The sequence below is a fragment of the Pipistrellus kuhlii genome, unplaced genomic scaffold (genome assembly GCF_014108245.1).
Source record: "Pipistrellus kuhlii isolate mPipKuh1 unplaced genomic scaffold, mPipKuh1.p scaffold_m20_p_77, whole genome shotgun sequence".
In the NCBI taxonomy this organism is placed as follows: Eukaryota; Metazoa; Chordata; class Mammalia; order Chiroptera; family Vespertilionidae; genus Pipistrellus; species Pipistrellus kuhlii.
Window position 1 is genome coordinate 503,995 of NW_023425581.1, and position 22,716 is coordinate 526,710.

Below are 22,716 nucleotides of genomic sequence, written 5' to 3' on the forward strand. Positions count from 1 at the left end.
GGGTGCGGGGCCACCCCTGGGCCGTAGGAGCAGCCCACCTCTGGGACGGAGGGGCCAGGCTCCCGGGGGGTAGCAGCCAGTGGGGAGGCCCGCGTCCCAGGTCCGGGTCTGTCTGGCAGGGGCTGAGCGCACTCGGGGTGAATTTCAGGCCCCTGGGCCTGGGTCTGCTTCCTGTGTGTCTGCCCGCCCCCATGCTAGCCTGCGTGTCTGCGTGCGTGTGGGCCAGTGTGATGTGCGTGTTGGGGCTGGCCCAGGGCACGCGCTGTGTCCTCCGTCAGGGCTGGGCGTGGGGTCCCTGAGCCCCTCAGTCTGTGTCCTCCTCTGTCAGGGCTGGGTGTGGGGTCCCTGTGCCCCTCGGTCTGTGTCCTCCTCCGTCAGGGCTGGGTGTGGGGTCCCTGTGCCCCTCGGTCTGTGTCCTCCTCCGTCAGGGCTGGGTGTGGGGTCCCTGTGCCCCTCGGTCTGTGTCCTCCTCCGTCAGGGCTGGGTGTGGGGTCCCTGTGCCCCTCGGTCTGTGTCCTCCTCCGTCAGGGCTGGGTGTGGGGTCCCTGTGCCCCTCGGTCTGTGTCCTCCGTCAGGGCTGGGTGTGGGGTCCCTGTGCCCCTCAGGTTGGATCTGCACGCACCCGTACCAGCATGAGCACCTTGGTGTTGATCTGGGTCTTTCGGGCCCGGTCTGCTCCCAGTGTGCGTTCCTCTGTCTGGGTGTGCCCACTGGGACAGGGAGAGGGAAGGAGGGAAGACGGGGGGGGGGGGGGGGGGGGGGGGGCGGCCATGCAGCCCGTGGCACAGCAGCCATCCTGCTCCTGCTCACTTCTGGGGTTCCCTCATCCCCTCTGCCTCCTTAGAGCTGGGCGGGGCTGGCGGGGTGCTTTCCGACTTGATCTGCGCTCGAGCCCCAGAACCCTCCTTCTCTCCTGAGAGACGTGCCTGGCCCAGCCCCACAGGCCAGGCCGCCTCCCTCAGCCTCCGTCCCCCCCAGGAGCGGCAGCGCCTGGAGACCATCCTGAACCTGTGCGCGGAGTACAGCCGGGCGGACGGGCCCGAGGCCGGGGAGCTGCCCAGCATCGGCGAGGCCGGCCGCAGGCCCTCGCGAGGCTTCCCAGGAGCCCCTGGGGGCCCCGGGCGGAGCGGCGAGGAGCCGGGGGGCGGCCCTGTGCGGCTGTGGGAGAGCATGGACCGCGCCGAGGAGGACAACCTCAAGGAGGAGTGCAGCAGCACCGAGAGCACCCAGCAGGAGGTGGGGGGCGGGGCCGGGAGCACCCGCAGGAGGTGGGTGCGGGGAGGAGGGAGCACCCACAGGAGGTGGGTGCGGGGAGGAGGGAGCACCCGCAGGAGGTGGGTGCGGGGAGCAGGGAGCACCCGCAGGAGGTGGGTGCGGGGAGCAGGGAGCACCCGCAGGAGGTGGGTGCGGGGAGCAGGGAGCACCCGCAGGAGGTGGGTGCGGGGAGCAGGGAGCACCCGCAGGAGGTGGGTGCGGGGAGCAGGGAGCACCCGCAGGAGGTGGGTGCGGGGAGCAGGGAGCACCCGCAGGAGGTGGGTGCGGGGAGCAGGGAGCACCCGCAGGAGGTGGGTGCGGGGAGCAGGGAGCACCCGCAGGAGGTGGGTGTGGGGAGCAGGGAGCACCCGCAGGAGGTGGGTGCGGGGAGCAGGGAGCACCCGCAGGAGGTAGGTGTGGGGAGCAGGGAGCACCCGCAGGAGATGGGGTGCGGGGAGCAGGGAGCACCCGCAGGAGGTTGGTATGGGGGGTGGGAGCACCCGCAGGAGGTGGGTGTGGGGAGCAGGGAGCACCCGCAGGAGGTGGGTGTGGGGTGGCCGGGCAGAGCAGGCAGGCACTGTGGGGGTGCCAGGGCCCAGGCGGAGGAAGTAATTGAAGGATTGGTTGGGAAGGGGTGGGGCGGGGTGGGGCAGCGGTTTGCGGGCTATAAATATGCTCCCAGCCAGCCTTCCTCGCCCCGCCCGGGCCTGGCACGGCGGGCAAGCTCTGTTCCCGGTGGCAGTGCCCCTCTTGCCGGGAGGGAAGCTGCTTTCCATCCACGAGCTGAGGGGTGGGGACCGTCCTCCTGCCCGCACCCGGGAGGCTCCGGCCCCTCCGGCTGACGCTTGCCTCCCGTCCAGCATGAGGAGGCGCCGGGCGCCGGGCTGCAGGGCGAGGTGCTGGCGCTGGAGGAGGAGCGGGCGCAGGTGCTCGGGCGCGTGGAGCAGCTCAAGGAGCACGTGAAGGAGCTGGAGCAGCAGCTGCAGGAGTCGGCTCGCGAGGTAGCGCCTGCAGGGCTGCGGTTCGGGGTTGGGTCCGTCCGGTCGGAGGCCCGGGCCGGCCTGACGCGGATGGGGTCGCCCCCAGGCCGAGATGGAGCGGGCGCTGCTGCAGGGCGAGCGGGAGGCGGAGCGGGCACTGCTGCAGCAGGAGCAGAGGGCGGCGGAGCAGCTGCAGGAGAAGCTGGTGGCCCTGGAGACCGGCGTCCAGGAGAGGGACAAGGTAACCGCACCGGCCGGGCTCGGGGCCGGGCCGGCCTGGGAGAGAGGAGAGACGCCTCTCGGGCCCCTCACCCCTTCCTCCATCCTCACGCCTGCAGACCAGGTGGCCTCGTGGCGCTTCAGGGCGGAAGGTGGCGGCTCGGAGGTCCCCGTGGGCTAGGCTGGTCACCTTGGTCTGGGCCTCTGGCTGGGTCTCTGTGGTCCTGGGTGCCTGCATTCTGGGCCTGCGGAGAAGCGCCCAGGCCCCTGCTGGGACGGAGCACAGCGAGGCCTGGTGCTGGGAGTGTGCAGGCTGGGTCCCTGCAGGGAAGGTCTCCAGCAGGCCGCCTCGGAGGGCAGGAGGTGGTCTCGGCTCCCCTGAGCCTCCAGGATCCCCAGCTCCATCCCCGCCCCTCTCAGGTTTAGTGCCAGCCTGCAGGGACCGCTCCATCCCCGAGGGCCGCGCCAGCCACACCCAGGAGGGCCTGCCATGTGCCGCAAGCTCTCAAGTGGAGAGGGGCCATTTATTTTTGGACTGACAGTATTTTTCTAAGAATTCATTCTCCTGCATTTTTTTGAGTGTCTCTCCTTCCCCTCAATTTGGAAGCTCTTACAAATTCTTTGACAACCACCCTCTTTGAATTTTGGCTCTGGGCCCCAAAACCACACTCCCAAATTCTGTGCCAAATTAACTCCATGCTTACCAAACAGGCCTGCACTAACGTCCCCGTCACTGTCCTGGGCTCTGCGCATGCCCTAACTCCAGTGCTCCGGGCCGGGAGAGCTCTGACACGCCACTGCTGCACTAACTCGGCGGGCTGTGGCCTCTCCCTCCAACCTGCCTTCTTCCTTTCTGGGCGTGGCCCCAGGGTTTGGGTCAGAAAAGCACTGGCCAGGGCACAGCTCCGCCTGGGGCCGGCAGGAGGCTCAGGGCTGAGGAGATGCTTGGCTGAGCGGCCGCTCCGCCTGCAGAGCCCTCCCTTTTGGGAGGCTGGGGCTGCCCCTGCAGACGTGGGCAAGGGAGGCCTGCTGCCCCCAGCGCCTGCCCGCCTTCCTCCGAGCGGCATGGCTGTGGAGGGCGGTCTGGGGGCTCCCAAATGCAAATCTTCAGGCAGAGGGTGGGAATGGGGGCCTCTCGCCTCCTGCCCGAGTCGTCCAGAACATGGGGTACGGTAAAGGTCGAGTTCGAGGACGGGAGGTGCTTGGACCCCTGACTGAACTGGCAGGCCTCCTCCGCGGGAGGGAGTGGATTATGGGGTGGGGGCCTATTCCTGGAGAAGCTCACGTTCCAGAAGGAGCCTGCCAGCCGCACTCCTCCTGCCCCTGGCAGGGCCGGGCCCGGCCTGGCCTCGGCCTGAGGCCACCCCTGAGGGTGCAGGAGCCCCACTCTGGCTTCGGGGTCAGAGGCCGGTGTCTCCCCTGCCTGCCTGTCCTTTGGAGGTGACTCACCAGCGCCTCCCGCCCTGCCCTGCCCTCAGGGGTGTCATCTCGCCCCAGACAGAGCCACCCACTCCTCTCTATCCGTGGCTGGGGCACCGGTTACCATGGCAACGCCTGCACTAATTGCAGCCCTCAGCCTGCTGAAGTCCAGCCTGTGGTACCAGCACTCGCCCCGCCCCGCAGGAGGGAAGAGCCACGGGGCTGGGCTGGGGTCCCCTGCTGCTCCCGCTGCCATAGCTTCTGCTCCGCTCCCCATCCACACCCATCCCCTGCCCCCACCCGGGTGTGACTCGCCACCTCCCCTTCCCCCAGGCGTAATTTTGGTCTCTGGCGGGAGGTGCCAGAGCTAGAAGCTCCCATTTGGGATGTGGAACCACCTTTGGCCTTGACTGGTTTAGAGAGAAAGCAGGTTTTTTCCTTAATATATTTTTGAGTTCAGAGAGGAAGGGAGAGGGAGAGATAGGAACATCAACGATGATAGAGAATCGTGGATTAGCTGCTGCCTGCACGCCCCCTACTGGGGAGGAGAGCACAACCCAGCATGTGCCCTGACTGGGAATCGAACCTGGGACCTTCAGTCCGCAGGCTGACACTCTATCCACTGAGCCACACCAGCCAGGGCGTAGGGCTTTTTCTTAGGCCCTTCTCCCACGTGTCTAGTTGAAGGGACTCGGAGAGACCAAAATTTCCGCCTGGGCCCACCCCTCCTCCTCAGCTCCTCGCTCCCCTCCTGCTCCCCTCCCCCTCACGCCCCTCGGCTCCTCTCCGTCCCTGTTCTCTCCTGTTACTTGTCTTGTTTTCTCTCCTCTCCGCCCCCCTCGCCTGCTGTTGCCCGGAGTTGAGGAGTGTGTGTTCTCTCTCCCCGCCCGCCCGCCACCAGGAGAGGGCGGAGCTGGCCGCGGGACGCCGGCAGCTGGAGGCCCGCCAGGCGCTCTACGCCCAGCTCCAGAGGCAGCTGGACACCTGCCCCGAGTCAGTGCGGGAGCAGGTGCAGGAGCAGCTGAGAAGGGTCAGTGCCACCAGCCCCCTCGCTGGCCCGAGGGCCCCGCGGAAGAGAGGAGCGCGGGACGGGACCGCGGGCCTGCGGGACCTGCCCGGACGCCAGCGTCGGTGCTTGGTTTGGAGGGGACAGAGGATGGGGACTCTCCTTCCCGCGCTCCAGGTGGTGATGCCTGTGCAGGGCCCAGCCACGCCAAGAAGAGGGGCTGGGTGGTGGCAGAGCCTTCCCCGGTCCCCGTCCCCGTGTCCAGCCCCCAAACTCGGAGGGATAGTTCAAGCACCGCCCAACCCCGGTCACTGTCGTTCAAGGAGGCCGAGGCCCTGGAGACGGAGACCAAGCTCTTTGAGGACCTGGAGTTCCAGCAGCTGGAGCAGCAGAGCCGCGCGGAGGAGGAGCGGGAGCTGGCCGGCCAGGGGCTGCTGCGGAGCAAGGCCGAGCTGCTGCGCAGTGTAGCCCGGAGGAAGGTGTGCCCGCTGCCCCCCACTGCTTCTGCTGGTCCCCGCTGCTCCCCGCTGCTCCCTGCTGCTCCCCGCTGCCCCCTGCTGCCCCCCGCTGCTCCCCGCTGGTTCCCACTGCCCCTCGCTGCCCCCCCGCCGCTCCCCGCTGCTCCCTGCTGCTCCCCGCTGCCCCCCGCTGTCCCCCGCTGTTCCCCACTGCCCCCCATTGCTCCTGCTGGTCCCTGCTGCCCCCCACTGCTTCTGCTGGTCCCCGCTGCTCCCTCCTGCTCCCCGCTGCCCCCTGCTGCTCCCTGCTGCCCCCCGCTGCCCCCCACTGCTTCTGCTGGTCCCCGCTGCTCCCCGCTTCTCCCCACTGCTCCCCTCTGGTCCCCTCCCCCACTGCTCCCCACTATCCCCAGCTGCTCTCCACTGCTCCCCGCTGCTCCCCCTGCTATTCCCCGCTGCTTTCGCTGCTCCCTCTGCTCCCCACTGCTGCTCCCCGCTGCTCCCAGCTGCGGGCTGGGTGCACAGCTGGGTGGGGCTGGAGGCCAGTGACCTGGGTTTGAATCCCAGTTGATGGCCTTATGGATGTTAACTTTGCCTTTCTGAGCCAGTTTCCTCATCATCAGAGGAGAATAATAATAGGCTGTTGTGAGAATTAAACCAAGGTGCTGTGAAGACAGTATAGGATATGATCATAGTAAGCACTGAGTGAACTATAGCTATTGTGAGTTTTTTTTAATATATATTTTATTGACTTAGAGAGGAAGGGAGAGGGAGAGAGAGAGAGAAACATCCAAGATGAGAAAGAATCATTGATTGCTGCCTCCTGCACACCCCCACTAGGGATCAAGCCCACAACCTGGGCATGTGCCCTGACCAGGAATCAAACCAGCGGCCTCTTGGTTCCTGGGTTGATGCCTAACCGCTGAGCCACCCCCGGCTGGGCAGTAGCCTGACTCCGTGTGGAAAGCGGGTGGGCTCCCGGTCTGAGCGGGGCGCTGGGGCCAGTGAGGGGAAGGAGAGCTGCCGGTGGGGGAGCCTTAGGCCCTCCTGCCGCAGAGCTGTCTGTGGGGTGCTGGGCTCCTGCAGAGACACATCTGGGTGTTAGGCCCAGCCCCAGGTCCTGAGAGGCATCCTGGGTCCCAGTGTGGCTCAGCCCTGGGTCACTGAGCCCTAAAGCAAGGGACTGGCCCCGTATCCCCCTGTCCCCGAGCCCAGGGGCTGCGATCACTTCCGGCCTCAGGGAGAGGGGGTGGAGTGTGTGCCTGAGGCTGGGAGGCAAGTTGGGAGGAGGCTCGTGGTAATTCCGGTTAGGAAGACGTCAGGGGGGAGAAGGGAAGATGGCGGGGGCTTCCGGGGCCCGTGGCTGAGCCTGCGTGCCTGTGCACATGGAGCAGTGCCGAACGTGGCGAGTGGGGGACTTGACAGCTAGCCTGGGTGTGGTGGGGAGTGGGGAGCCCCTGGCCCTCCCCGAGCTCAGACCCCTTGCTTCCCCGCACGCTGCCCTGCCTTACAACCGCACCCGCTTCCAGGGAGAGGCAGGGGAGCAGCCCTCACTCCTCAGCCCCTGGGCGTGTGAAAAGGCCTGTGTCTGCTCATTCTGACCTTAGCATAGGGTGGTCTCAGCCCAGTACTTTCACCCATTTTATTTTTATTTTTAAAGTTATATTTTATTGATTTCAGAGAGGAAGAGAGAGGGGGAGAGAGAGAAACATCATGATGAGAATCATAATCGGCTGCTTCCTGCACCACCCCTCCCCCCACTGGGAGTCAAGCCCACAACCTAGGCATGTGCCCTTGACTAGAATCGAACCCGGGACCTTTCAGTCCACAGACTGACACCCTATCCACTGAGGCAAACCAGCTAGGGCCTCTTATGCCATTTATATACAGGGTCAGGCAAAAGTAGGTTTATAGATGTTTGTATGGGCAGTTATACAATAATTCCTATATAATAAAAGGTCAATATGCAAATTGACTGAATCTCGGAGCAACCGGTCGCTATGATTGCACTGACCACCAGAGGGCAGATGCTCAATGCAGGAGCTGCCCCTTGGTGGTCAGTGTGCTCCCACTGGGGGCAGCGGTAGTGGCAGGTGAGTGCAGCGGTGGTGGCAGGAGCCTGTCCCACCTCTGTGGCAGCCCTAAGGATGTCCGACTGCCAACACAGGCTGTCAGTCTGACATCCCCCAAGGGCTCCCAGACTACAAGAGGGTGCAAGCTGAGCTTCGGGACCCCCTGAGTGCACGAATTTCATGCACCGGGCCTCTAGTTAATAAAGAACACAGGAATAGACTGTTTCCCGCACTCACACTTTTGTACAGGTTCTGCACACCTACATTTGCCCCACCCCATACAGGGAAACCAGGGCTCAGAGAAGCTCCAGATTTGCCCAAACCTCCCAGCTTACAAGCTTCAGAGTCGGGATTGGAACCGAGGCCTGCCCGTCCCAAAGTCCTGTCCTGTCCTGCCCAGGCGCTGCCCGGGGCTGGGGCTGGCCCTCCGCTGGCCTCTTCCACTTTCCTGCTGTGGGTTCCAGTCCGGGTGGGTGTAAGCTCCAGGGGATTTGGGAGGGGGGTGGTATTGCACTCCTGGTCCCTCTCACTCCAGGCCCCCAGGAAACGGGCTTGGCCACTGGGACGCAGGGTTGTGTTCGCCCTGTGCTTCTCCTCAGAGCCTTGCTCGGCTGTCCTGTTGGCTCCCTGTGTCCGTCCCCCGCCTCTGTCTGCCTGGCACCCTGGGCTCTCCTGTCTTCTCTAGTGGGGCTCAGAGTGGCTCAGAGTGGCTTTGGCGTTCAGATGACCTGGTTCTCATCCGATCTCTACCATTTACTAAGTTGTCTTACCTCCTCAGTTCTCTGTTCTTAACGGTAATATGGGCACAAATGCCTTATAAGACAGTTAAAGGAGGTGACAGCCCAGTCGGTGTGGTTCAGGGGCTGAGCTATGGACTAGGAGGTCAGGTTCGATTCCCGGTCAGGGCACACGCCCAGGTTGTGTGCTTGCTCCCCCGTGTGGGGCGTGCATGAGGCAGCCGATCCATGATTCTCTCCCATCATTGATGTTTCTCTCTCCCTCTCCCTTCCTCTCTGAGATCAATAAAAACATATTTTAAAAATTTATTAAAGTAATATATGTTCTCCTTAAGAGATTAGAAAATTCGGATAAGCAGGCAAGCAAAAGCAACCCTCAGAGGTGTCTGTGGCGTGTGGGACAGATCGGGAAGCTGAGAGTTGGCAGAAGGAGGCTGATGAGGTCCAGGCGGGGATGCAAAGGCCCGGGTTTGGGTGGTGACGGTGTGAGTGTGTGTGTGGGGGGTGTTGGAGGTCGTGGGTTCTGGCTGGTGTGCTTTGTGGCACGGGTCACTGATCCAGCGAAGGATGGGGGTGGCTGGCCGCAGCAGCCTGGGTTGTCCGGGGTGAGTGGAGGCCAGGCAGAAAGCTGTGGACTCCCTTCACTGAAGCCAGGGTCAGGGAGACGGCCAAGCCTCACCTTGGGCTCAGCCTGGCTCCCAGGCTCGACTGACCACCCGGCCCCCTCAGGAGCGCCTGGCAGTGCTGGACAGTCAGGCCGGGCAGATCCGGGCTCAGGCCGTGCAGGAGTCCGAGCACCTGGCCCGGGACAAGAACACCTCCCTGCAGCTGCTGCAGAAGGTAGCGGGGGCGGGCGGGGGGGTGTGCAGGCTCCCCCTCCCTCACTGTCTCCTCCCTCGCTGTCACACCCACTCCCCTCTGAGTCTCTGCGCTCTGGTTTGCAGGAGAAGGAGAGGCTGGCAATGTTGGAGAGAAGATACCACACCCTCACGGGAGGCAGGCCTTTCCCGAAGACACCGTCCACCCTCAAAGAGGTAGAGGAGGGTCAGCCCAGCCTCGGGCTGAGGGGTCTCCCTGGGAGATTCTGGAGCCACGGGCACTCTCGGCCCAATGTCTGCGTTGAGGATGGGGCCTGCTCCTGGGCAGAGATGGGAGAGGGATGGTCCTAGGGTCTGGGACTCGATTCTTGATGGCTACCAGCTGCTGCTGCCACTGTGTGTCTTCGCTTTTAAAATATATTTTTAGCCTGACCAGCGTGGCTCAGGGGTTGAGTGTCGACCTGTGAACCAGGAGGTCAGGGTTCGATTCCGGGTCAGAGCACAGGCCCAGGCTGTGGGCTCGATCCCCAGTGTGGGGCGCGCAGGAGGCAGCTGATCCATGATTCTCTCTCATCACTGCTGTTTCTATCGCTCCCTCTCCTTTCCTCGCTGAAGTCAATAAAAAGTATGTGTGTGTATATATATATATTGTATATATATATATATATGAAACATATATATGTATGTATGTATAAAAGAAACATTTTTATTGACTTCAGAGAGGAAGAGAGCTAGAAACATCAGTGAGAGCCCGGCCAGCATGGCTCAGGGGTTGAGTGTCGACCTGTGAACCAGGAGGTCGCAGTTCAATCCCTGCTCAGGGCACATGCCCGGGCTGCGGGCTCGATCCTCGGTGGGATGCGCAGGAGCCGGCAGGTCCATGATGCTCTCATTCGGACGGACGGGGGGGGGGGGACGCTGAGTATGGGGAGAGCCCCTCACCAGTGCCCTCGCTGTGGGCTGGCCTGCTCACCTCCCAGTCCTCGAGGTGGCACTGGGGCCTGCGCTCAGGGCCGTTCCCGCGTCATCTCGGGCGGGTGCCTCCTCTGTCCTTCTCCCCACCCGCCTCCACTCAGCTCTGCTGCAGGCACCAGAGGCCTCTGCCCGCCTGCGCCTCCCGGGCCCGCTGAAGGGCGTGTGGCCAGCCCCCCGCCAGAGTGTGCAGGTTTGGGCCCTGGCACCTGGGCAGCCCGTTTGCATGCATTCTGTGTGCCATTTGTCAGTCCTCACACACAGCCCTCCACACCTGTTCGTCTCTGTGACCCCTGGAAGCGGCCGCCTCCGAGCGAGGCCCGGCCTCCGGACAGCCTGGCCCCGCCCTGATCCGCACGCTGTGCCCCCAGCACCGGCTCCTGAGGAGACGCTCAGGGGGTGACAGTCCCGCCCGCCGCAGCCTGTGTGCTGGCATCTGGGCAGGGTCCCCTGTGCTTTCAGCTGCTTCCTGCCCGTCTTTCTTGCTCAGCCCTGAGAAGGGTGCCCCCCACCCCTGCCCAGGGGGTGGGCGAGCAGGCCCTCGGGCACGGCGTGACCGGTTCTGTGCTGTGCGAGCCCCCGGGGACGGGGCGCCCGCGGTGTGGGAGACAGCGTGCTCTGGGCACTCTGCGGCCCCGAAGGGCCAGCCCCGGGAGGGCAGGCGAGGAGGCCTGGGGAGGGCCTTCAGGCTGCGGGGAGTGAGGCCCACAGGAGCCCGCAGACAGCTGGTTCGGCTGCCCTTTCCTGGCCGCACATCGGTGCTCGCAGCGGTGTGGCCTGGGGCGGGTGTGGTCCTGAGGTGTGCCGGCTGGTCTCTGGGGCACCCCCACTGCCCCCTCTCCCCGGGACTGAGGGGCCGGCCGGGCCTGCGCTTCCGTGGGCCTGTGCTCCTGCCCTAGTGAGGGCACCTGGCGGGTCCTGTGCCCTCGTGCCTGGCAGCCTAGCGTGAGGGAGAAGGGCGCCGGGCAAAGGGGTGGGGGCTCCCTCTGGCCCGGGCCTGGGGCTTCCCATAGTCCTGGCAGCTTGGGGAATGCAGCTCTGCCCTGGCAGGAGGGCCTGAGCCTCCTCTGCTCCCGCACTGCCACCCCTCACCCCGGGCAGGGCGGGCTCTGGGTCCCAGGCCCATTAGCCTCTTGCGCCCCCTCCCGCTTCCCGGCCTCCCCCGCGCGATGCCCAGGCAGCTAACGGCGACGGGCACCTCGCCATGGGCCTCTGCCTCCTCCCGGCTGCCCTCCTCCCTGCCATCCCGCCCTCGCCCAGCCCGCCTCTGGGCCTGGTGCCGGCTCCGCGGGCACGCACACCTGTGGCCCTGGAGCGGCCTGTCTCCTCACACATTCACAGCAGCCCTCCCTTCTCTTTCTGCTCTTGTTTCTCCCTTCCTTCTCGCCTTCCCTCGCCTCCCGTCTGTGTCTCTGGAATGGCCTTCCCTTCACCACCCTCCCCCTTCCCTCCGGGCCTTCCCTCTGCCCCCCTTCCCGCTTTCCCAGCCGGAGCCACTGCCCCCCGCTGGGCACTCAGAGCCATGGCACCAGGAGCTGATGGCCGGGCTGGGGACCCCCGCACCAGCCTCCCCTCGCTCCTCCCCCCCACCTCTGCCCGCCAAAGCCTTTCGCCAGCTGCAGGTAACCCCCCCCGCCGCCCCCCCCCCCCCCCGCGCCTCTGCTCCAGTCCTGCCGCACCTGCCGCCTGAGACGCCGGTCCAGCCGGGCGGTGTGGGCCTGGCCGAGGTGGCCCTGGGGTGGCCCTGGCCTTTTTCTAAGCCGCGGGCCGCTGAGGCCACAGCTGGGGGACTGCCTGCCCCGGGGAGGGCTGGCCGTCCGCCCGCAGCCCAGCCGGCCCAGGGCGGCCCGCGGAGCCTGCTCGCTGGGTGAGTCGGGGAGAACCGCATCTGCTCTCCTTGTCTTCCCGGAGACACGGGGAGCAGGACGGGCCGAGCCCCCTCGGTGCTGCCGGGGGGAGGGCCACGTAGCCCCCCCTTGCGCCCCCCCCAGCTTGCTGCCGAGCCCAGGCGCACGGCTTCGGGCTGGTGGGCCTGCCCCCTCAGGCTGACTGAGCGAAGCCCCGTGGCCCTTGGGAGGTTTGGTGCGTGGCCGTGGGCGCCGCTCAGACACGCTCCGAGGAGACCGGAACCTCCCGTGCCCACCGAGTCAGGGGGAGCAGGGCCTGCGAGCCGGGTCTCGAGGAGCTGGGACCACGGGAGCCGGCCTCCCATGCCCTCTGCACACTGCCCCGAGTGCGGGGGGCGCTCCTGGGCCCCTGTACCAGGCTCAGCCTGTGGCCCCGCGACGGCCCGGAGGCACCTCAGGAGCCTCCGCCGCTCCCTGTGCTGGAGGCCGGCCTTGTCCCAGCCGCCTGGGGCCTGGGGCGGGCAGTGGGGGCCTGGGGCCTGGGGCGGGCAGTAGGGGGTCTGGGGTGTGGACAGTGGGGGGCCTGGGGCCTGGGGCGGGCAGTAGGGGGTCTGGGGTGTGGACAGTGGGGGGTCTGGGGCCTGGGGCGGGCAGTGGGGGGCCTGGGGGGTGGACAGTGGGGGGCCTGGGGGTGGACAGTGGGGGGTCTGGGGGATGGACAGTGGGGGGCCTGGGGGATGGACAGTGGGGGGCCTGGGGCCTGGGGTGGACAGTGGGGGGTCTGGGGCCTGGGGTGGACAGTGGGGGGTCTGGGGGGTGGACAGTGGGGGGTCTGGGGTGGGACAGGGGGGGGTCTGGGGGTGGACAGTGGGGGGGTCTGGGTGGGGGTGGACAGTGGGGGGTCTGGGGGTGGACAGTGGGGGGTCTGGGTTGGGGTGGACAGTGGGGGGTCTGGGGGGTGGAACAGTGGGGGATCTGGGTGGGGGTGGACAGTGGGGGGTCTGGGTGGGGGTGGACAGTGGGGGGTCTGGGTGGGGGTGGGCAGTGGGGGGTCTGGGTTTGGGTGGACAGTGGGGGGTCTGGGGGGAACAGTGGGGGGTCTGGGTTGGGGTGGACAGTGGGGGGTCTGGGTTGGGGTGGGCAGTGGGGGGTCTGGGGGTGGACAGTGGGGTGTCTGGGTTGGGATGGACAGTGGGGAGTCTAGGGGGTGGACAGTGGGGGGTCTGGGGGTGGACAGTGGGGGGTCTGGGTTGGGGTGGACAGTGGGGGGTCTGGGTGGGGGTGGACAGTGGGGGGTCTGGGTGGGAGTGGAACAGTGGGGGGTCTGGGTGGGGGTGGACAGTGGGGGGTCTGGGTTTGGGTGGACAGTGGGGGGTCTGGGGGGAACAGTGGGGGGTCTGGGTTGGGGTGGACAGAGGGGGGTCTGGGGGTGGAACAGCGGGGGGTCTGGGGGTGGAACAGCGGGGGCCAGGTCACTAGGCCGCATCTCTTCCCCAGGTGTTCCGTTCCAAGATGGACGGGGAAGCTGCCAGCCCCCCGGCCCGCATCTGCGGCCCCCTGCCCTCGTCCTCGGGCTCCTCCTCCTCCTCCTCCCAGCTCAGCGTGGCTGCCCTGGGCCGCAGCCCTTCCCCAAAGGTCTGAGGCCAGTGTGCAGGCAGGATGGGGGGGGGGGGGGCTGGAGACCCTACGGAGCGGCCAAGGCCATCAGTGGAAGCCTTGGGCTCCTGAGTGAGGACCCCGTCTCCCCCAGAGCGCGCCCCTCACCCAGAACGGCCCGGGCAGCCTGCCCCGCACGCTGGCGGCCACGCTGCAGGACATCGAGACCAAGCGGCAGCTGGCCCTGCAGCAGAAGGGTGAGTGCCCACCGGACGGTGCTGTGAGCTCGCGCCGAGGGGGTGGGTCTGACCGGACGGGAGCTGCGGCCGGGTCTGGAGAGGGGGTGGACTGACCGGAAACGCTCCCGAGGACACTGCTCTGGGACCCGGAGGCCTTTGGTGGTTTAAAAGCCCACGTCTGCCCCCTCTCCTCTCACCTGTCTCCTCCCCCTGACCCGCCCCCACAGTCCAGCAGCTCCCGCCAGCCCCTCCCAGCAGGTGGACGTGGTCACCGGGACGGGCTCTGGCTGGGCAGCACTCTGCCAGCCCAGTGCCCAGAGCGGGCTGGGTGCCCGCTGCCTGGCCCCTCAGGCGGAGCTGTGGCGGCCTCCGCGCTCCCCGTTCCCTCCGCTCCTGCCGCTGTTGCTCCTACGTCTGCGTTGTGGCTGGTCCTCACTGACTCTGGTGCCCTCTCCTCCTCTCCCTCCCCAGCGGGCAGGGTGGGCACGTGTCCCCATCTGCAGGCCTCGCTGCCAGGGCACCACCTGGGCAGGCTCAGCCCTGTGGGCTCAGGATGCAGAAGCTGGCGCCAGGCGTGCAGCTGGGGCCCGCTGGGCCTGAGCATGGGCGGCAGCTGCACTGGTGCTGGGGCCTCGGGGCCGGTGTGGGCGGCCTGTGACCCTCCCCTGCTCCTCCTTCCCTCCGGCGGTGGCCCCTGACCGCCCCGTCCCTCCCGCAGGGCAGCTGGTGATCGAGGAGCAGCGGCGGAGGCTGGCTGAGCTGAAGCAGAGAGCCGCGGCCGAGGCTCAGTGCCAGTGGGACGCCCTGCACGGGGCGCCCCCCTTCCCGGCCGGGCCCTCGGGCCTCCCCCCGCTCATGCACTCCATCCTGCACCACCTGCCCGGCCGGGAGCGCGGGGAGGAGGGCGAGCAGGCCTACGACACGCTGAGCCTGGAGAGCTCCGACAGCATGGAGACCAGCGCCTCCGCGGGCCACTCCGCCTGCTCCCCCGACAACCTGTCCAGGTACCCGCCCGCCCCGGCCGGCCCCCCACGGATGCGCCCCCGCCAGACGCCGCCTCAGCCCCCTCCCTCCTCAGTGTGAGCGGCCTGGACGCGGGGAAGCTGGAGGAGATGGAGCAGATGCTGAGAGAAGCTCACGCCGAGAAGAGCCGCCTCGTGGAGTCCAGGGTGAGGCAGACCGGGCGGGCGCGGGGGTCCAGCATCGCCTCCCGCCTGCCAGGGGCCTGCTCTGAGCCCTGTCCCCCACGTGCTCCTTGCAAAGCTCCCTTGAGGAGAAGAGCTGAGGGACGGAGCCTTGGTGAGATCACGTTCACAGCTCAGGAAGGGGGCAGCCGGGCCCGCCAGCCGTGACTTTCCTGTGGGGATTCCACTCCGTGTGGTGACATCTGTGGACGTTGTGGCCACCATGGGGCTTGAAACACACACACACACTCTCTGATTTCAGAGAGGGAGGAAAGGGAGAGAGAGAAACATCAGTGATGAGAGAAACATTGGCTGCCTGCAACCCCGGGCATGTGGCCTGACCCTGACTGGGAACTGAACCCTGACCTCTGGTTCATAGCTCGACCACTGAACCATACTGGCCGGGCAGGGACTTTGGTTCCTGTCTCCCGGAGTGGCTGTGCTTCCTCCTGGGATGCTGGGAAAGCAGCAGGTGGGGGTGCGGAGGCGGACAGAGGAGAAGCGATGTCCCAGGCAGAGCAGAGGTGGGGTGGGGGTGGGGACCTCGGGGCCAGTGGCGGCTGAGGGAGTCCTGCCTCCTTCACGCTGGCCTGGAGCCGGGACACGGACAGGGCACCCCGCACAGCCAGGCCAGGCGCCCGGCGGGAGGAGCTGCCCGGCGGCCAGAGCTGCCCGGCGGGAGGAGCGGCGCCGGGGGAGGAGCCGCCCCGGGGGAGGAGCGGCCCGGGGGAGGAGCGGCCCCGGGGGAGGAGCGGCCCCGGGGGAGGAGCCGCCCGGGGGTTGGCGGGGGAGGAGCGGCCCCGGGGGAGGAGCGGCCCGGGCGGAGGAGCGGCCCCCGGCGGAGTAGCGGCCCCCCCCCCCCGGCGGGAGGAGCGGCGCCGGGGGAGGAGCGGCCCCGGGGGAGGAGCGGCCCGGGCGGAGGAGCGGCCCTGGGGTTGGGGGGGGAGGAGCGGCGCCGGGGGAGGAGCCGCCCCGGGGGAGGAGCCGCCCCGGGTGAGGAGCGGCCCGGGGGTTGGGGGGGGGAGGAGCGGCGGGGGGCCGGGGCAGGAGCCCGCCCCGGGGGAGGAGCGGCCCCGCGGGAGGAGCGGCCCCGCGGGAGGAGCGGCCCCGCGGGAGGAGCGGCCCGGGGGAGGAGCGGCCCCGGGGGAGGAGCGGCCCGGGCGGAGGAGCCGCCCCGGGGGAGGAGCGGCCCGGAGCGGGTGGGTCAGGGCCTCGGGGAGGCGGAGAGCGGATGGCGCGGAGCTGTAAGGGCCGAGGCTAATGTAGTCAGGGTCGTGGTGCCGGCACAGAACACGGACACCCTGTGGCTCTGTTGGTGTGGCGACTTCTAAAACCTGCCCCTCCGGCTTCCTCAGCCCATTCCTCCTCGGAGCCCGGGGTGAGGACAGCGTTTGCAGCTGGGCGCTGCTGAGGAATCAGAGGGGACGGAGCCGTGGCTCCGTGAGCGCGCCTCCCGGAGGCAGCGGGTGTTATAACCACTGTGACTCCCGGGCCAGGCAGGCGCCCGCCCCAGCCGCCGGCCCCTAGCGACCAGGCGGCGAGGCCGGGGGTGCCAGGCTTCCGAGCAGGGCCTCGGGCAGAGGTGACCCTCAGCAGCAGGGCCTTGGCCAGGCTGCCCTCAAGTGGGTGCCCCGCGGCGGTGGGTGCCCCGGCCGGCTGCTCCGAGGGGGCTGGGCGGGGGCAGCGGGCAGCGGGAGCAGAGGGGAGGCGGGGGCAGAGGGGAGGCGGGGGCAGAGGGGAGAGGGGAGGCAGGGGCAGGGGCAGCGGGGGCAGGGGCAGCGGGCGCTGACCGTCCTGCCGGCGCAGGAGCAGGAGCTGGGGCGGCGGCGGCAGGCGCTGGAGGAGGAGCGGCGGCGGCGGGAGCACGTGGAGCGCCGGCTGCAGAGCGAGAGCAGCCGGAGGCAGCAGCTGGTGGAGAAGGAGGTCAAGCTGCGCGAGAAGCAGTTTTCCCAGGTGCGGGGCTGGGCCGTGGGGCTGGGCCGTGGGGGGCTGGGCCGTGGGGCTGGGCTGTGGGGTGATGGGATGGGCTGGGGGGGGGCCGGGCCATGGGGCAATGGGATGAGCTGTGGGGGGACGGGCTGTGGGGGGACGGGCTGGGTGGGCCATGGGGCAGGGTCCTGCCAGCACCTGTGCCGGGAAGGTGCTCTGCTCTGGAGGAGCTGCTGTGGGCTCAGCACAAGCCGGTCCCAAGGTCACAGTCAGGCCCAGAGCAGAGTGCCAGGGCCTGTCCAGCCAGTGTGCATGTGCATGTTTGTGCATGTGCGCACGTGTGTGCGTGCGCGCATGCATTTGTGTGTGCGCGCGTGTGTGCACGGTGTGTGTGTGCATGGTGTGTGTGCACGGTGTGCGTGTGTGCACAATGTGTGCGTGTGTGCACAATGTGTGCGTGTGTGCATGGTGTGCGTGTGCACGGTGTGCGTGTGCACATGTGTTGGTGTGTGGGTGAGGGAGTGGGGAGTGGGGGCTGTGGGGACGTGGCAGCCCCCTCGCTGACATGGGTCAGAGAGGATGGTGAACAGGCCTTCAGGGAGGGGGAGAGGTGGAACCAGAGCGGTCCCGTGGCCTCTCTCGGCGCCTGGCCTCCGCTCCCCGGTCCTGCCGTTCCTCTCCCACTTCCCCGGCCGCCTCCTGTCCCGGGCTTCATGCTCCGGCCACAGGGGCCGGCCTGGCTGTGCTGATGGTTTCGGTCTCCAAGAACCTCATCTCTTCCCGGGCCAGAGTCCATCCTCTTACAGACCCAGGAGACAGCAGAACATTTAACTAACAGGCTAGCTCGAAAGACAAGTCTAAGTGCTTCTTAAAAACGTGTATATATATATATATATATATATATATTTTTTTTAAATATATTTTATTGATTTTGTACAGAAAGGAAGGGAAGAGATAGAGAGCTAGAAACATCAATGAGAGAGAGTCATCGACCAGCTGCCTCTTGCACACCCCCCACTGGGGATATGCCCGCAACCAAGGTACATGCCCTCGACCGGAATCGAACCCGGGACCTTTCAGTCCCCAAGCCGACGCTCTATCCATTGAGCCAAACCGGTTTGGGGGCGTGTATATATTTTTATTGGTTTCAGAGAGGAAGGGAGAGGGGGAGGAGAGAAACATCAGTGATGAGAGAGAACCATGGATCGGCTGCCTCCTGCACGCCTCCTTCTGGGGGTGGAGTCCACAACCCGGGCCTGTGCCCTGACCGGAATGGAACCCTGACCTGGTTCATAGGTCGATGGTGAGCAGACATTTGGGGGCAGAGGAGGAATGAGTGGGAGGGGAATGCCCATGTCCCTGTCCCGGTCCTTCCCTGTGGGGGCCGGGCTCAGGCTGGACGTGTCTCCCAGTGGGGCCTGGGACCGGCCGTGGTGACAGCAGCCACGGCTCCTGATCCCCTGAGCCCAGGGTAGGCTGCGTTGGGTCTGAGAAGGAGGAAAACATAACCAGGCCATGGCCGGCCAGTGTGGCTCAGTGGCTGAGTGGCGACCAATGGACCAGGAGTTCGATTCCCAGGCAGGACACAGGCCCGGGTTGTGGGTTTGGTCCCCAGTGGGGGGCGTGCAGGAGGCAGCCGATCCATGGTTCTCTCTCATCTCTCTCTCTCCCTCCCCCTCTGACATCAATAAAATACATCGAGGAAAGAAAAACAGAGCTGTGGGCTTTATCTGTGTTTGAATCGTGGGCCAAGGCCCCTGTGGGACGCTCTGGGCGGCGCGCTGGGGCGGTGGGGCCAGGAGCCCGCCTTGGGTGCCTCCATGTTTTTCTTTAATCTGTGACGTTCCTTTGGGCCAGGAAGGAAGAGCGGGAAGGAAGTGGGACAGAGCGGAGCTAGCCTGAGAGTTCCCGAGGTGGAGCATTCCAAGCCACGTTTCCACCCCAGGGCACGGGGCCCGAGCGGGGAGCAGAGCCCAGAGTCTGCCCATGGCGCTCGGAGGGAGAGGCGGGACAGTCTGCTGCCCACCGCTGGGCCGTGGCCACGCGAGGGAGGGAGGTGGCAGGCTATGGGTGCAGCATGGAGCCGAGGGGCTCGGACGAGGAGCACCAGGGCAGCCAGGAGACTGTGGACCCCGCCCTCTGCTCCCAGGCGCGACCCCTGACCCGCTACCTGCCCGTCCGGAAGGAGGACTTTGACCTGAAGACCCACATCGAGTCCTCAGGCCACGGTGTGGACACCTGTCTGCACGTGGTGCTCGGCAGCAAGGTGGGCGTGGCCCGTGGGCGTGGCCCGTGGGCGGGGAGGGGCCCTCCTGGCCTTGTCCTGCCCTGACATTGAGGTCTGGCCCAGGACAAGTGTTCTGGCTTAAAGAGATGCTGTGGACAGCCCCCCCCCCCCCCCCCAATACAGGCACAGGAGCTGCCACTTCTGTGAACGACAGGGTTGGAGGTTCGGGAAGGAAGGTTCAGGGCCGGCACTGGGTCCTTCCTCACTCCTGCCTCCCGCAGGTCTGTCGTGGCTACTTGGTCAAGATGGGCGGCAAGATTAAGTCGTGGAAGAAGCGCTGGTTTGTCTTCGACCGGCTCAAGCGCACCCTCTCCTATTACGTGGGTGAGTCCCACAGCCTCCCAGAGCGGCCGGTACGCCCCGCAGCTGGGGCCACCGGCTCGCTGGGCCTGTCCTCTCTCCACCCCCGGCAGAAGTGCAGAGTGCCTGGTCACCTCCATGGATGGGTTCACTCATTTACTTATTTATTAAAAAATATTTTTTACTGATTTCAGAGAGGAAGGGAGAAGGACAGAGAGGAACAGCAATGATGAAAATCATTGGTTGGCTGCCTCCTGCACACCCCCTACTGGGGATGGAGCCTGCAACCAGGGCATGTGCCCTGACCAGGAATCCAATCGGCCACCTCTTGGTTCCTGGGTCGATACTTAACCACTGAGCCACCCAGGCCAGGCTCATCCATTTATTTATTCAGCAGCTGCCAAGCATCTGGTAAGTTCCAGGCGCTGTCCTCGGCTCTGGTGAGAAGCCAGGAGCCGCAGCCCTCCGTGGAGCTGGCTGCAGGGAGGCAGCTACCGAACTGCGCGCTGGAGCGAGATGGCGGGGCACTGGCTCCTGGGCCTGGGCCCCCTCATCTGCTCCCGGAGTGCCTGCCGTGCTGCTGTGAGGAGGCGGCCCTGGATCTGAAGGAAGGTTCCGATCCAGCCGTGCGGAGGGCAGGCACCCAGGCGGGGGGCTGGCAGTGGTCTTCCCCTTTGCCTAGGAGTTTGCGCAGGAATGGGCTGGGGGCCATCCGTCTGTGGGTGCAGAGCGCACTTTAAGGCCAGGCAGAGCTTGGGGTTAGAGCAGGGGAGGGTGAGGGACCAGGCCAGAGGGACCGGTCCGCTCCAGCCTGTACGTGGCCCCTGAGGGGAGCCAAGGAGGCAGCGTGCCCGGCGTGCCAGCAGCGGCCTGTGGCACAGGCAGCGGGATTGGTGCTGCCTCAGGAAGGTCACGCCTCGCTCGGCACCGGGGAAGACGAGTCAAAGGGGCAGAGGGTGTGCGGGCCGGGCCGGGCTGCAGCCGGGGCCCAGGGCGAGGCTCGGCCCCCTGAGCAGTGAGTGCCCGGTGCCGCAGGACGGTCTGTGACCTTCCCTTACGCCCGGTCACTGTCCAGGGTGCACGGAGGGCCTGGCAGTGTGGGCTGCGACCGACGGCCGGGCCCTGTCCCCCCGCCGCCCCAACCCCCTCCCACCACCTGCCCCCAGATGCTCGTACTTCCTTCCGCTTTGTAAAATAGGTGAATGCGTTCATATAGTTCAAAATCATAACACAGAAAAAGGTTAAATTGGGAATTATGCCCCGACTCACGAGAATTGATTTCTTCTGTATCCATCTAGTGCAGGGGTCTTCAAACTTCTCTCATTATGAGAATCACCTGGTGGAGTTGTTAAAACACAGATTCCCGGATCCCAACTATAAGAAGTGCTATCAGGAATCTGTGTTTTAACACCTCCACCAGGTGATTCTCATAATGAGAGAAGTTTGAAGACCCCTGATCTAGTGTTTCTCTTGTTTTTTGTTAATCCTCACCCGAGGATATTTTCCATTGATTTTTAGAGAGAGTGGAAGGAGGGGGGGAGAGAGAGAGAAACATGGATGTGAGAGAGACATCGATTGGTTGCCTCCCGCACCCACCTGACCAGGGCCCGGGATGGAGCCTGCAACTGAGGGACATGCCCGGACTAGAACTGAACCCAGGGCCTCTGGTCCCCGGGCTGAGCTCTGTCCACTGTGCCAGACCGGGTAGGGCTGTCGAGTGTTTCTTCACGGGCATGGGAACCAGCAAGCGTGTTCTCACCTTTTGTACACGGAAGGGGACGCAGTCTTCTCTTTCTGAGGATGCGCCTTAGAGGCGTGTCCCTGTCTCCGTGTTCACACCGCACAGTGGGGGCTGCTCGGGGCGCCCTCTGTGAGCAGACGCGCTGCGGTGAGGGTGTGAGCGTGCTACTTTGCACACGTGTGAGGTGCGTCGATACGGCAAACCACCGCGGTCTCCCAGCTCAGACCCCCGCTGCCTTTCTCTCCAAGGCCAAGGTGCGGTGGGACTTTCTGTATTTGAGTTCCGGGGCGGGTGGTGGCGTCTCAGGCGTTCTCACCCCGCCCTGGGGGTGGGCGCGCGCGCACACACACACACACACACACCCCGCCTCCTCAGCGGCGTTTCCCTTGCAGACAAGCACGAGACGAAGCTGAAGGGGCTGATCTACTTCCAGGCCATCGAGGAGGTGTACTACGACCACCTGCGCAGCGCGGCCAAGGTGCGGCCGGGCCGCCGAACGCTCCCTGCCCTTCTCCTCCTCCCCTGCCCTGGCCCCAAGGTGCCCCCGTAGACAGTAGCCACAGTTACCGCATTTGTAACGTTTTTATTGGTTTCAGAGAGGAAGCGATCGAGAGAGAAACATCAGTGATGAGAGAGAATCATTGATTGTCTGCCTCCCGCGCGCCCCCTACTGGGGATCGAGCCCACAACCCAGACATGTGCCCTGACCGCAGGCGAACCCTGACCTCCTGGTTCATAGGTCGATGCTCAACCCCTGAGCCAGGCTTTTGCAGAGGGAACGCATGAGACGAAACAGCCCTTGGTGTCTGATTTGTGAGATTCTTTTGTGCCTGGGGTTGCTAAGGACCAGGGCCCCACCTGGCAGACTATGACTGACAGGTCCGAGGCCTGCCCGGGCCCCACTTGGCTGGTGGGTCTAGGTTTCCAGTCCATGTGCGGCTCAGCCCCGAGCTCCAGGTCATCATGGGGACAGGGCGCGGTGGGTGGGGGTGGGGCGTGGTGGGGCGGATGGGGGGTGTGGCAGGGTGTGGCGGGGCGGGCAGGAGAAGGCTGGTGGCCCGGTCTTAGACGCCCCTTCCCGTCCGCAGAGCCCGAACCCGGCCCTCACCTTCTGCGTGAAGACGCATGACCGGCTGTACTACATGGTGGCCCCGTCCGCAGAGGCCATGCGCATCTGGATGGACGTCATCGTCACCGGGGCCGAGGGCTACACTCAGTTCATGAACTGACGGTGGCTCCCAGTCCGACACCTGCTCCCCTGCCGCCCTGGAGACAGCCGGCGGCGGCTGCCGGAGGAGCCGCTGGGATGGCCGCCCGGCCTCCGCCTCCGGCCTCCGCAGAGCCAGCCGGCGGGCGGGCCGGGCGGCTTCGCCCTGCCAGGAGCCCAGGACTTGCAATAAGGCTGCAGGGTCCTGTCCTCCCACACGTGCTCTCCGTGCCAGGGACAATTGTGACGCCAGAATCTGCCAAAGATCCCCTCCTGCCTGCTGTGTGGGGGCGTGGGGCCCGCAGAGCCGCCTCCTGAGGGGTGACAGCTCAGGCAGTTCGTCTCAAACCCTGCTCTCACCCCACCGTTCCCCGCATTTGCATTTTTACTACTTTGTTCAAGGGCCAGAGACTCAAGTTTTACCTTCGGGGGGTCAGCCTCATACCCTTTT

The 22,716-nt window shown here is 66.1% G+C and overlaps 1 protein-coding gene across 4 annotated transcripts in view; it reads left to right on the plus strand.

Moving 5' to 3' along the window:
- PHLDB1 (pleckstrin homology like domain family B member 1) overlaps positions 1-22,714 on the plus strand; it is a 42,486-nt gene extending 19,772 nt beyond the window's left edge. Inside the window, exons 7-22 of one of the 4 annotated variants that reach the window (XM_036423141.2) lie at positions 979-1,236; positions 2,115-2,255; positions 2,341-2,475; positions 4,774-4,902; positions 5,202-5,357; positions 8,875-8,985; positions 9,090-9,179; positions 13,280-13,417; positions 13,533-13,635; positions 14,336-14,621; positions 14,696-14,786; positions 16,608-16,754; positions 18,880-18,996; positions 19,239-19,341; positions 21,451-21,536; positions 22,147-22,714. In XM_036423141.2, the coding sequence (XP_036279034.1) occupies positions 979-1,236; positions 2,115-2,255; positions 2,341-2,475; positions 4,774-4,902; positions 5,202-5,357; positions 8,875-8,985; positions 9,090-9,179; positions 13,280-13,417; positions 13,533-13,635; positions 14,336-14,621; positions 14,696-14,786; positions 16,608-16,754; positions 18,880-18,996; positions 19,239-19,341; positions 21,451-21,536; positions 22,147-22,287 (2,232 nt within the window). In that variant the 3' untranslated portion in view covers positions 22,288-22,714. Of the gene's footprint in view, positions 1-978; positions 1,237-2,114; positions 2,256-2,340; positions 2,476-4,773; positions 4,903-5,201; positions 5,358-8,874; positions 8,986-9,089; positions 9,180-11,422; positions 12,249-13,279; positions 13,418-13,532; positions 13,636-14,335; positions 14,622-14,695; positions 14,787-16,607; positions 16,755-18,879; positions 18,997-19,238; positions 19,342-21,450; positions 21,537-22,146 lie in introns of those variants that run through there. The other 3 variants (XM_045576211.1, XM_045576210.1, XM_045576212.1) reach the window with 3 other exon arrangements.
- The last annotated feature ends 2 nt before the right edge of the window (positions 22,715-22,716 follow it).